Source organism: Pistacia vera, unplaced genomic scaffold, assembly GCF_008641045.1.
Source record: "Pistacia vera cultivar Batoury unplaced genomic scaffold, PisVer_v2 Contig104, whole genome shotgun sequence".
Lineage (NCBI taxonomy): Eukaryota > Viridiplantae > Streptophyta > Magnoliopsida > Sapindales > Anacardiaceae > Pistacia > Pistacia vera.
In genome coordinates, this window is record NW_022195071.1 from 1,546,793 (window position 1) to 1,561,576 (window position 14,784).

Below are 14,784 nucleotides of genomic sequence, written 5' to 3' on the forward strand. Positions count from 1 at the left end.
AATTAGTGCCAAGTTGTTAGAAAACAACAAAAGGAGATGTATGGAGCCCATTTTTCTGCCTTAATTCAACAAGTAGATGACATAGGCGGTCAATAACAAGGGCTCACCGTCGCTTTCCGTGCATGTGAAGTTTCCGGTTCCTTTTAGTAGTCTTTAACTAAAATTATTTGGTGAATCTTTTCTGTATTAATTATTTTATAGATTAATTATGAAATAATCAACTTTTACTAAGGATTAAAAAAATATATATTAAAGTAACTTATGAAACTAACATAAACATTTTTTATATCTATTCACTATATGATACATCAATTCACTATAAAATACATCAGTTTGTATAAAATAAGTTTATACAAAGAGTTTATGTCTCAATATTCTTCTTCTATAAGGTGTTTAAATCAATAATAACACTTTTAATCGACATGATCAAAGGAAGTTGATTATTACCCTTCGGCATATATCTAACTCCTTTCTTTAATTGGGAACCTCATTGTACGATATTATGGAAAACCTCTTGCTATTGTGTGAAGAATAATACTACACATACATCATTCACATACAATATTTCTCATACAACATTATGTAGCAAGATATGATTGGATGAAAGTTTAATTTTAACTTTAAATTAGCCAATCATATCTTGCCACATAATGTTGTATGAAAAATGTTGTATAAAAATAATGTATATGTAATATTACATTTGTGTGAAAGAAGAAAACGATACTATCGTATCATAGCTGTATGTGAAGTTCATGGGTCCTTATGTCAAAATCTGATGTATAATTTACCAACAAAAAGCAAAAGGGAAAACGGACGACATCTTCTTTTATATTTTTCAACTTAATTATGCCCTTTCCAACTTCCAGATTGTGATGGTAAGATAGTTGAGAGCCAAGTCTTTGGCAAGAGAAACAGAAGTGGACAAATCCAATATTGTGGAATTCTTAGGACCACTTCAATAACCAGAAGTTTGTTGTTGAAAATAAGAGCCAAACCTTTTTTCTATTTTGAATGTTAAAAAACTCTTTTCATAATTTTGAAAAAATGGGGCAGAATGAAAGCCGCAGAAATTAACAAACAACAAAAAGATTGATGAAATTTGGTAACTCAATGGGCTATTTGAATTATAACTCCGTTTTTTATTACTAAGTCTATAAAAGAAAAACTTCCTCAAAGCCGCTTCCAGCCTTTGATTTCCACTGGAAGAGGGTTCAAGGAAGTGAAGAAATAAACATATCTTTACAAAGAAGAGGGCACTAACAATTGATGATTAGCATGAACAATTGAACACTGAATTTCCTAAGCACTTTGCTTTGTGTGCAATCCGTTTAACTCCCATTTCGTTGTAAGAAAACCTTCCACTGGAGGAGGATATGTGTATTCTGTCCATTACATTGATCTTAGGGGCCTCAAGAACAGCTTTGGGCATAGATAGTGCCCATTGCATGGCCCAAATTGAGAGAGGCCTCATATATATAAGTGACCTAAAGTGCCCATCGATAGTCCATGCCTCTGGAGTCTGAAACCAGTATCTGCATGTATGAAACAAAATACAAATGCAACTCAAAATTAATCTCCCCCAATTCAACAAAGAATATAAAAGAAAATTTCAGAGATTTAATCGAGAGAGTAAAGTCGTCCAGTTGTCAGCGGCTATTCAAGATATGGGTTAGATGAAAGTCATAGTCTGTGACTTATACCATGTAAGACATGTTAGAGAATAGATACCCAACATCATTTTGCAAAAAATCTGACATAATTGGACAGCATGTAAAAATACCATATTTCAAATATAATCTTGACACTTCCAAATAGTTGTGCCATAATCTTATAATAAACAACATTGTATCATAATTTGCGCAGAAGAGGACTATTAATCTTCAGATGATGACTGCCGATATAAAATGTATGTATGATTTGGTGGCCGAAACGGACACAAGGCACTGCCATTGGCATAGCGCCTCAAACCCAATTACATGGCATGCGCTATAAGGTAGGCAAGAATACACACCATATCATGTGTGCAAGAGTGTATGTGTGTTGCAGCACAGTATAAAGAGATACATACATTGCAATTCTTATATCTTCAATTGGAAAAATAAAAAATAAAAAGGCTTTAACAAGGGTAAGAGTGGCTTTATGTAAATCAACAACAAACATTCCTGAGTAAACATATCACCATATTTTGCATCCCGAACTTTACGAGAACAATAAAAGGGGAAATTAAGTCTAGCTGCAAAAAATTATAGCTATCATAGAAATACTATGACAATATGATAAATACTGCAAGGAACTTACCCATAACCCTCTTCTGACCAGCCTGCAGTGAAAATGCCTTCAGCTGTAGTGAATGCCTCTTTCTCCATTCCAGCAAGGATCATGGTAGCTGCCACACCGTAGGTTACACCTGCCCATATTTCACGTGACTGCATGCAAGTCTCATCCACCTTCCCATTGGGATGCATTCCATTTACAGCACCCATCCTGCCTCCTCTAATTTTCATTACGTTAAAATCATAGATTTTCTGAAGAGCACTTCTGATTCTAATTTCATCAAAAAGTGGGGGCAGGCTTGAGGATGCTGTGTACCATTGCCCAGCCAGTTGATCAGCTTGTATAGATTTACTATTACTACTTGATCCACTGTCATAGTTATAATAAGTACCATTCCATAGCTTTTCTTCAAATGCTGGTTTTGCCTTCAAATATTTGCTTTTGCAAAGTTCAGCAAAGGGCTTGTCACCTAGTTGAAGGGCCATTGCAGCTGCAGCCTGAAGTGCAGCAAGCCACAAGCAGCCACAATAAGCACTTACACCATGGACCGTCCACGTATCATAAGTTTGATCAGGGAATCCATCATTTTCAATCAGACAATCACCATCTCTATCAAATTGCTCCATGTACTCCATTGCCGCTCGGACAGCAGGCCACACATCAACTCCAAATGACATATCTCCTGTAGCAGCAAAATCTCTGTACACCTGTAGCACAAACTTTGGATTCAAATCCTTCCATTTGCTTGTATCATGTATATTGTATGCGTTCATCTCGTTCCATGGATCATGTGTCCCCAAATCATGAGGAACAGCTCCTCTAACCTTCCGAATTCCTGTATTACCCTCTGCCAGGAACTTCACTTTTCTTCCATCCTCAGATAACACTGCTTTTGCAAATTCACGCTGAATATTGAGTTCAATCTTTGGGAACAACTCAAGGAGGGCAAAAGATGCATAGAAGTGCACATCATATGTACACCACATAACATACTCCACTCCTTCCAAGTATAAAAACCTACCAACATCATCCATGTCTGTTTGTGGATTTAACAATGTGAAAGAATCTTGGGAGTGGTCACTGTTTCCATTCTGATTACCTGTTGATTCATCTTCACATAGGAAGCTACTTCTTGTAGTATGATTTACCCCACCACTAGAAACTTCAGATTCAATAACTTTGACATCTGTGTTCTCTTCCTTTCTCTCATTTCTCATGTTTGAAGCTGGCAAACGAGAATCTGTGCAAAAAATGAATGTAACAAAGCTATCATAAACTTTTATGGTCAAAATCAAATTGCACCTACAAGAAAATGAAGATGTTGCCAGCGATGAAACAAAAATTGGAGATTTGGGACACTTCTGTGTAAAAATAATTTATCTGTTGGCCTAAATATACATGAAGATATTACAACAAGATGGTTTGTGTTAATGTTTACCGATCCAGATTGTCCCACCAGCGACCAAAAAGTAGAGCTCGTTGAATAATGTGAACTTGTACCTGCCAATGAAATGTGCAGGCATTTTAAAATCTATAGCATCACAGAAAGAATTGACAGTATATGCTCAGATAACCAGAAATATTCCAACAATGACACAGGGCAATTAACTATAAAGAAGTGTTGACACTTGTGTAAATGCCAACACCACTGGATTCTTTCTATGACAACCTCCTGTTCTTTGATATTAATTAGCAACACAAACATCCACGTTCAAGCTCAAAATGCACATGCAATATAGGCATCAGCTGCATATATAGTATGCCTCAGAATAAGATCAATACAGTACATTCTGAAGCTAAAAAAGAGTTTATTTTTTTATATTTAACCACAAATCCATCTTAGCAATACCACAGAAGATGTTTATTTATAATAATATCATCTAGTTAAATTTTGGAGTTACCATTCTGGTAGCTTTTCGTCCTTGAGGATAGGACTCTGCCATCTCTCAATGTCTTCTTCCCAGCGCTTATAATCTGCATCAAGTATTCATTTATGGCAATATTAGGTTCTTAAATGCATAAATACTAAGTCAGGATCACAATGCACACACTTTAGAAAGCAAAAAATAAATGGAAATAATCAAGGAAATAAAAGTCCACCATGTATCTGAGCTAATCGATCATACTACTAGAATGAGTAATTGAAAATAAGAAATAGCAATTAAATATAAAGCAGACCCAAACAAGAGAGACTTACTCATCAGAGCATCATGCACCAAGTCCTGAGCTGCATTTTCAGAAGTGCCGTAGAATTTTGTGTATCTCCTGCAGAATAAGGTAAAACTTAGGAAACAAATATAACCCGGTAGAGCACCAGTAGTAGCATGCAACACTATTAGTTATAATCTCAGATGTTCATTATATGGCTGAGATCTTGAAACCCCATGAAGCTTACACAAAACTAGAATAGTGTCATGTAGTATTTTTACATAGTATTATCTAATGAGCATTCCTATGGCACAAAGTCTTCACAAAAAATGAAAAACCACAATTCAATATTCTTGATCTTGAGCTGTGCACTACCATAGTTCTGCACTATTTTTATTTTATTTTTTTCCCTCCGCAGCACTATGAAGTAAAGCAGTGAAGCCATAGAAACTTCTTAAATTTGAAATCAATAGAATCCTACTTAAGAAAATAAGATGGACTAAACCAAATGCAGGAGAAAAACCAGAACTAAGTAATAAGCAATATGATGAACGTGAAAAATTGAAAATTTAAGCCGAACTTTTAAAGCATGGTTTTAATGCACATATTAGTTAATCTGTGAAATACACAAACAAAGCAAGAACAGGGTTATCTATAAATTACCTATGATACACACTTCCCTTTGAAAATTTTACTTTTGGAGATGACCAAGCAAGAGCAAATGCAACAGTGCACTTTCCTTGAGGTTCCACCCATGCAGAAGCTGACACTGCAGCGCAATGCGTTTCCCCAGGTGCTGATGGCACACTTGGTCCAGAACTGAAATTCTCCCGACCAAATTGCCCATCCTTGAGACACAAACACAAATTTAGGTATTATTCTCTTATGGGAAATGCCCATTGCATCAATACTTGAATTAAAAAAATTATTAAAAACTTTTTAAGATGTTAATGCGCCGTGAAGGATGTCCAAGCGTCCAAGGTCAGTAAAGTGGAAGTAAAAAGGTGCGAGATGGACCACTTAATGAGGTTAAAGTTTAATGCAAAAGCAGGCACAGAGCATTTAAATATCTAAAAACACATGAAAGGATTACCTGCACCATTTTACCCCAAACATCCTTAGCCGTAACACGATTTCCTTCTGATAACCCAAAACATGGAAGAACAGTAACATTTACGTTTTGAGTTTCACATGCAGCTACCGCAAAAGTAACAGGAGGGTTCCCTTTTGCAGTCCTGCAACATTCCAGGATCCTCAAGAGTCTCAAATTGCAGTCACAGAGTTTAATTACTTCAAAAGAATAGACTTAAGACTGCAGTATCAATGCAGGGAAATTTATTACTAGACTGCAATATCAATATAGAGACTAACTTTCATAAATTTCCCACTTCCACAGAATTTAGAAAAAAAAAAAAAAGGCAAGTTAGGCCAATGCATATCATTGCTGAATGAAACAAATCAGATTTTAAGAGGGAGACTAGAAGGGAAGGATCTGAAATTGACAGATATAATATAAGGAGACCCTGAATGGCAACTGCCCATCTACTACTGGCTATGTTAATAACATCAATCTCGATGTAATAATATCAAGAAGAAAAGATAGGCAAATATAAGGAATCAAAAAAATTTTTAAACCTCACAAAATGCTTTTATAAATCGTTATTATTTATAATAAACTATCAATAATACCAAACAGAAAATTGATGAACCCAAAATACTATTTTTAAAGCAAAATTAGCATTGGCCTAGCTACATGAAATAATCCAAGGACAAGACCTAATGAATGTAGGATGTAAGGTGGAGGGACTGATACAAAGTGAGCACAGATGAAACAGGTTAAATAGACAAGACTGAATAAAAATTAGTAATGAAAGGTCTAAGATTATCATATAAAGGTAGTTCCTATACACCTCTTATGTTTCTAATAGTTGGATTGGAGAAACCTTTTTGTTTTTTAAATTTCTAGGAGCACTATCTAGAAGCTGACAAAGCTCTGTCACAGTGAACACAGATACTGTCCAAATAAACAGAAAATGAGTTTAGAACTAAAAGTTGAGGAAAGAGAACTGATGTCAGACTATTCATCAATGATGACCTTAGATGCACCTAAGAAGCAAGAATTGCATAAAAAAAACAATCAGAGTGAACACATACAGCTTGATCTCATTACAATGAAGTTGGTAGGGGAATCAGATAATTAAGGATTGTTGAGATGAACACATTGTATCAAAGCCCTTTTTGTTAAAAAAATTAGCTTTCCTGAACACAAGTTACCCATCTACAGTTTTTTAATCAAGTTAACCAACTCTAGTTTCTTGAGGTGAGTAGTAGCTGGACATGTCTTTTACAAGATCTTGTCTACAACAGTAAAGGAAAATCTACCTGACAACTCATATGATTTCTGGGGAAGACCAAAGTCAAATAATCCATAAGCAGGGAGAAGACCAAAGACTAATAATCCATAAGATAAGTGCTGAAAACAAGGGATCCATTGATCGATGATCTAATTCAAATTATTTATTTAAGCATGTCAAGTAGAACCACATCATACAGTAAAGTTCTCTCATACCCCTAAAGTTAAGAACCAGGTTCAGAAAAGCCAAACTACGAGCCCAAATCTAGCATTATGTATTACTATCAACATTTTTCTATGCCTAACTAGGCCATAATAATTGTTGCATCTGTGCATAAATCCACCCATTAACGTATGCCTAACTAGGCCATAATAATTGTTGCATCTGTGCATAAATCCACCCATTAATGTAGCAACCAAACATTTGACATTAACAACATACCTAAGATCCCTTGTCCTATGTCCTAGGTGTGTTCTAAATAACATAGTATTTCTATACGTATATAGAAATTTACCATATGAAAGTTATTGTATTTAGAGTACACAATTTTTGTAAGATCATTGCTATTAGCCAGCACCACATGACAAATTTCCATCATCACTTGCTGTGCACAAGTTTTATAAATTTATACATTTTAGTTGGACAATAAAAAATGAAGTACTTATGTTTCCCTTGCCTCTTGGAACTGTTTCTTTTATTCTTTTCTTTATTGTAGGAAGGACCTTAAGGTCCTTGCCTTCACTTTCATCTCTTAAAACAGTTAAATGGCAAGGAGAAATATGCAAACCAACCGTCATATATAGCTATTAAGGTTTGATAACTTGCTTGTGATGTAAAAGTACACCAAAGACTCCATCTTCGCCTCTATCAAAGAAAAGAAAGAAAAAAATGTTAAAATAAAATTCAAAGTAATTAGAAATTAAAAAGATTAAAAAATAAAATAAAAAATAGAAAACATTTATCATGAAGACTTACATGAAGGGTTCATTGACATGATCTCCTGACAAGTGTGAGATTCCTCCAATTGAGTTCTGCTCATAACAAAAAATGGAGGCTGAATACACAAAAACTAATTGTACATCTTTCTATTACTAGGAACAGTGGAACAATGATCAGATATTAAGAAAATCTTACCGCCCATGTATAAAGAAGGCTTACTTTTGCCCTTTCCTTCCCAGTGTTTACCAACTACAAACCAAAACAGAAGAAATAATAAAATGGTTGCATGAGACAAATAATTAAAGATATGCTAACAAAAGAAGCAAAGTCCGGCATTAGGTGGAGAGGCGTGACTAGTACAAGTAAAACTCCAGAAACTACACTTGACTGGCATGGGCTATTCTGATCTCTTACACAAATGTAGTTTTGTGTTAATCTCAAATTCTCAATTTGCTATTCAGAAGAGAAATTGTAGATAACCTCTTAACATTCTTATTATAAGTTGGCCAGCTTTCTCAAGTCAAAGTGAGAAATAAAAACAATGAACTTCTACACACCAGCAAGCAATCTGTATAATATGGTCAAGGCACTGTTATCAAGCAAAGAGTATAAAAATTCACAAGTTTAAGTCCAAAAGTCAACAAACCCATACGAGCCACTCATGATAACTATGTCATAACCCCACACATGTTATCATTAAAGAAATAACACCACACCAGCAAACACCTGTCTAATGAATATTCTACAATGAACAGTTCCATTAATCCAAGTGACAATTTTTTGGGAAACCAAAGAAACTAATTAGAGATCTTCATGTCAGATGCCTTCATTTGTCCCCCACTACTAATGATTGTTCACATGAAGACTCAAATTTAAGCAAAAAATTAAAACAATCCAGCACAAGGCATATCCCACATTAGGATTTGAACGAACATACCGTGTACACAAAAACGGCTGTAGGGAGACTGCTATCCCTATAGTTATGAGGAATGAATGGTGATATCTGCCGACAAGATATTTTTAATTCTGGGTCGGGTTCACCTAAAAGATAAAAGGTGACATAAGCTTAAAAAGAACTTGAGGGGACAAGAAGAATGTACAGTGAATGGAATGTATAAAAGTGAAATGCTACCATCATATATAGTCCATGCCCTTGGAAATAGTGCATGGTATGTGGAATGCTGACCACTCAGATTCCAGCCCCAAGACGATATTCCCTGATCACCAGCTTTTCTGAGAGAATGCAACTGAAATTAGTGTAACAATCTGTACTGTCTCTTAAAAATGTACGTGAAATTCAAAAGAAAGAAAGAAAGAAGTAATGACTAAATGCATGTTTTCTTCAAAATCAAATGAGACAAAAACTAGAATCCAGAAAGCCACAAGACTTGATGCTAACACAAATCAGGAAGAAAAACAATGATTCAGCAATTTCTTCATTCACCATGTAACTCAATTTATCCAAGGAATATTTATCAAAATTAAGTCTCACTATCCCAACAAAAATAAGTGCTGTTTGATGCTAAAATATACATTGATTGTTGACATAACACAATATACCACAACATGGTTTTGACTTTCAGGTGCCAGTGTCAAAAATATAAATTATTTCAAGACCGAACTCTGATAAAAAATTTCCACTTACCCTAAACCTTCATGTTGGCCTGGCGCCAAAACAGATGCATAATGTTTGTTTCCTCCATCTCGAGATATAAAAATCTGCATAACCACATGAATAGGCCAGATCATCATGGGCATTTTCATGGATCAAATGTCATGTTATCCAGTTCATTGCTAAGTAAGGTAAGACTCAACTGCTTGCTACCTAAATCCTCATAAAAATGATGGGTTATCAAACATCTGATTTCACATATGTTAGCAGAAACAAATGATTGCACACTTGAAAAGAATGACAGAAGTTAACAGGCACAATTTTGATGGACAATGGATATAGTTTACAAGGAGTTAGATGTAATCCAAAAAATTCCAAAGCAACAAAGTACTTTCTATATGTCCTGAAGTCTTGACCCACATGTTGTACTTGTCTAATTTGTGAAGATGTAAAATGAAAGTTCCTTGTACCCTAAACACAGTTTCAAACCATAATATAGACCTCCACGTAACAGAACAAAAGCAACTTATTGCTTACAAAGAGACAAGAAAGGAACACATTTATATCTAGAAGATAATTTCATGCCATAAAACTGCTCATACATGTTAAACAATAAAGGAAAGTAACATGTGGATGGTAAGTTGAATGGCAGAGATTTACAGAAAACTGATTGGCCATGACAGGTGAAGCTTCACATATACCAGGAGTAATCTGCAATTGCCTGAACTCGCCTCTAAAACCTCTCGATATGCTACCACTCCTGTAACATAAGTAGAAGTGGATCACCCTCAGACAAACAAGATAGAAAGTAGAAAACTTAACTTTCAGAGTTGATCCACTACATACCCCATTCCCCCAAGAGGGACTCCTTGTGATGCTGATGGCTTACAGCTTATTCGTGTGAAAGGATCGATAGGTGCTTTCTGCACAGAACAAAGAGGAGAAATTCAAATTTGGACACCAATTTACATTTCCATAATTCATTTACTTCTTGTTTATTAAAAGAAACCACTATATTTTGAAAATTAATCAAGTACCCTTCCATGAGAGGCCTCTTCCCTGACATAGGACCATAGCCGTATACCAAGTCGAACCTAAATTTTATATTAAAACACAACTCAGAAAGTGAGAACCAGGACAATAAAACATATCTTTTTTATTAGAAAGGGAACAGATATAAAAGTGACACTTGTGCAGGATCAATAGCGATAAGGTTGCATGTCTCTTGATTCAATCAATAAGTATAACAGCATATCGGTTACCATTTTAATTGCTTCAGCAAATGTAACACTGAACTCTTTGAGAAGATTAGCATGGCTGTTTAATCTCCTTCTCCAAGCTTGCTCTGGTGGGGCAGCACTATCAAAATCAAACTACAAATGAAGTGCAAGAAAAAATTAGTTCGAGAAGTAAACATCTGAAAGTTAGGTCAGAATGGAACCTATAGGGGAAAAAAGATTTTTTAAAAATTAAAAGAGAGGAAAAGAGGAAGAAGAAGGCGGTTGTAATCGTCCACTCAATGGTGTACCATAATGAGGGAATGATTAGAAATAATTCTCCATGAATTTAACCATGACATATAGGTGTAGAAATGCATACTAATTCTCTCCCCTCAACTGGTCTCATCTGTCCAATCCTCCTCCACTCATTTGGGTAAGAAATGAGTTTCCCTGAATTATATGGAGGATATATGCTTCTCCTTTGCTTCCCTCCATGATCTAAATAAAACAGGGGAAACAAGTTCCCCTTCCGCACAACAATTTTATCTTCATCTAGTCACTCCACTCTTAAATCCCACTAAACAAATTTTAAATGTCCAACTGTGACAAGTTCATTATGGTGATACAAGAAAATGTTATACTATCACTTCTTATCACTTCTAATCATCACAATATGCTGCAAAGCACAGGTTTTAATCTTCAGAGTTTAATCATGCTATTCACTACAATAAAATGGTGCAACCAAGAAAGTTCCTACCTTTACCACAATAGTAGACTTAAACAAGAGAATATGGAAAGAAAAATAGAGAATTTGCTACCAATTTAAAACAAACTTGCAAAGGCGTTGCACACTTTTATCAACATAGTATATCAAACAAAAACTTCCATCCGTGTGACTAAATTATGTATGTGAAAGAATATAACACAATCAAATTACAAAGCCAAAAAAACACCAAAATTTGGTCACTCATAAACTAAAATTATTCACTTGTTTTTCTAAGACTTTTTAAAAAAAATAAAATAAAATTATTCACCATTTAACTTCGAAAGTCTAAAATTAAGATTGACAAAACTATAATTTGAAAACTAGTTATTGACCCTTTCCAAGCAAAACCATCGTATTTGTATTAGAGATAATAATTCTTCCCCTCTTCCTCTCTTAGAATACAAAGAAAAAAACCTCCGAACAAACCGAAAAAATAACAATCAAACGCGAAAAAGATTCGAAAGCAGAAGCAACTAGTTGTGTTAAGAAAAGCGCTTACCAACTGCAAAGTTGTTCTGCTGATATACTCTTCAGGCGGCCACGAATGCTTTCTACTGTGAAATAAATTTCCACTAACCATATCGACAAATAAACTACTCTTACGCCGATCACCACCAACCACTCAACTCAATCAATCCACAAACAAACGAACAAACAAGAATTTCTCAACTCTAATCAACAACAAACAAAAACTTTACATAAAAACCGAAACAAACTCGTCTTCAAAGATCCTCGACATAAACAAGAATTCTCTCTTCCTTAAGAAATGTAGAGCGCAGAAACGATCCTGAAACCTCAGCGAACCGGAAAGGAGTGGAATTGAGTGAGTTAAATATCGGATCGGATGCCTCGGAATTTGAATTGATAATAAATAAGATGTTTGATTGGTTAGATAACGAGAAAATCAAAGTGTGTATAGCGAAGCGTGGCGGACGGTGGATGAGCCGCCTGTAACGTGGTGAAAACTCGGAGGCTGTGTGAACGCCAGGTGGAGTAAAATCTGATGCTATTATACGTTGAACTCTCTCTCTGTGTTTCTAAAAATCCTTTTATTTTAATTTCTAGACGGTGGGAGAGAGAGGGAGAGAGAGCGTGACGAGGTTGGGTTTGCGTAGCCTTGCCCTTTCTGTGTGTTTCTTTATTTCTTTATTTATTTTTTTCAAAAAAAACAATTAAATTAAAGTTTTAAATGATGCGTGAATGTGATGGCGCTTGGCTAATCTACATTTTTGTCGTAGTGGGACTTTTTCTCTTTTTTGTTTTTCTGACGTGTAACAGCTTGCCTTTTTTTATTTTCCATTTACGTTTTCATGCATTTATTACATTTATCCGCCGGTTTTAATTTTATTTAATTAAATAATAAAATTTCTTCTAAAAATATAGAAATTATTCAATTTTTTTTTTATTAATATCATTTAATTAAATAATAAAATTTCTTCTAAAAATATAGAAATTATTCAATTTTTTTTTTTATTAATATCTCATTAGAAGTTAAAGTAAAATCTCTCTGTAGTCATAATAATGGGACTAACTAATTTTATTACTATTAAGAGGTTATAACTTAATGGAAGTATAGTTACAAAAATTATTATTTTAAAATCTTATTTTATAATTCATGTTTTAGTAGTATAGTATTAACATTTCAATTTATATTTTATGAGTATTAGAAATTCAATTCTGTGTTTAAATTGCCTACTTTTAAAATGGATAGAAGATCGTATCTTGGAACCAGCAAAGATAAGTGTCATTGATGGAACTGTAAATGCAGTTGATGCATGGTCAATTAATATAAAGTCACAGACAATTACCAATGGTTTTAAGCACTGCAAAATTAAGACCTCCAGTGTCAAATGAAGTGGATGAGGAGAATAAAAGAATCATTGCTGAACTGAGGGATCAGATTCGACATCTTTATTATACTAATCAAATAGATATTAATGTCTTTTTCGATTATCCAAATGTACAACAAATCGTATATACTTTAACCAAAGAAGAAATTATTGTTGTAATTAGACAAGAAGAGACAAGAAATAATCCTAAAGATGATAATACGGAAATACAAAAAGTTTCTTGCTATGAAACTCTAAACATGCTTGAGAAGCTAAAAATACTTTTGCATCAACAAAAAGGTGTCCAATCTAGCGAGATATTACGTATTCGTAAAGTAAAAGATGTGGTAACAACTTTAAAGCATAAATCATTGTCCCAAATAATTTTAGATAAATATTTTATTTCATTTTAAACATTTAATGTAACTTAACATATACTTATTTGTAATATACAGATAATTACTACTATGTAGATACAACTTTCATTAGAAAAATTATAACTTATTATAATATGGAGTTTAATCTTATTTATAACTATCTCAAATTGAGACTAGAATTTTTTATAACTATATAGAGTTTATTCCTATATAGAGTATCTCTATAGAGAGGTTTTACTATATAATATACTTGATTAATAAATATTTATCTAACTGTCCTCTTATAGTTTATTATAATAAATATTTATCCAACTGCCCTCTTATAGTTTATTTTAACATAAAAATTTATCGATAATTTTTTATTTTTTTTTAAAATTCATTATTAACCCTTTTCCATATGACACCGTCTTATTAAAAAAATATTAAGTATTCCTTTATCAAGATTTTTTATATTTTATAAAGGAATATTTGATATTTCTAAGGGTTTTTAATATTTTGGAATCAAACTAATGAGTTAATACACTGACTAAGTTTTCATTAATAACGTATATATCTGTTTTTAAATTAGGTATGTTACCCAAAAGGATATCATAATTTAGATAAACATTTATTATGGTACTTTTGGGTATTAATACAATTAATACCATTGATTTGATGAGTGTTTAAAAGGGAGATTTAGAAGAAAAAAAAATATGATGGAATAAATCATTGGATAGAAATAGAATAATATAATTAGAGAATCTAAAATGGATCTTAGTTAGTGTAGGTCATGCGCGCCGTTTGAAGTCTGCTGGCTGGGCTACAAGAATCAAGATGGTAATGGTAAATTGGTAATTGGTATGCATGTATACGGACGTTTGTCTTTAGAAAACAATTATTCCTGTTTAGTTAAAGTCTGTAGTTGATGTTATAGTGTCGATTCTATTATCATATTATAGTTATAAGAAAAAGTTGTGAAATTAAATTATCATCGTAGTATTTTTATAAATAATAATAATAATAAATTAAAATCAAAAAATTTTAAAAAATAACATTAGTAAAGAAAATCCAATCAAATCATTCAAATCCAATATCTTTATTTGTTTCAATTAGTTGGTTGGATATTTTCTGAATTGGTTATCAGATATCCAATGAAACCAAACTAATTGAAGTTTAACTTTAAGGTGATCTACTCTCACACCAATGAAAAGATACTCAACCCCATTATATTTCTTGATTATTAAGATATTTTTGTCATATTTTCGTTTTTATATTATTTCATACAC

General features: G+C 33.5%; 1 protein-coding gene across 1 annotated transcript; it reads right to left on the reverse strand.

The window, feature by feature from the left end:
* Positions 1-1,116: 1,116 nt before the first annotated feature.
* On the reverse strand, positions 1,117-12,419 carry LOC116125359 (non-lysosomal glucosylceramidase). Its single transcript, XM_031411102.1, has 18 exons — positions 11,813-12,419; positions 10,590-10,700; positions 10,365-10,421; positions 10,174-10,250; positions 9,988-10,087; positions 9,361-9,434; positions 8,848-8,948; positions 8,653-8,756; positions 7,911-7,964; positions 7,752-7,807; positions 7,602-7,640; positions 5,516-5,657; positions 5,086-5,270; positions 4,472-4,539; positions 4,176-4,248; positions 3,713-3,774; positions 2,299-3,514; positions 1,117-1,532 (listed from the first exon to the last, which is right to left on the reverse strand). Exons 1-18 carry the CDS (start codon positions 11,891-11,893, stop codon positions 1,271-1,273), a joined length of 2,862 nt encoding a protein of 953 aa, XP_031266962.1. The 5' UTR covers positions 11,894-12,419; the 3' UTR covers positions 1,117-1,270.
* Positions 12,420-14,784: the final 2,365 nt, after the last annotated feature.

Excerpts from the sequence above, each read along its gene's own strand:
- LOC116125359 (XM_031411102.1), bottom strand. The coding sequence starts at position 11,893 with ATGGTTAGTGGAAATTTATTTCACAGTAGAAAGCATTCGTGGCCGCCT. Across the intron at positions 10,088-10,173 it reads GTCCCTCTTGGGGGAATGGG|GAGTGGTAGCATATCGAGAG; the intron begins GTATGTAGTGGA and ends CTTATGTTACAG. Across the intron at positions 5,271-5,515 it reads TTTGGGGTAAAATGGTGCAG|GATGGGCAATTTGGTCGGGA; the intron begins GTAATCCTTTCA and ends TTGTGTCTCAAG.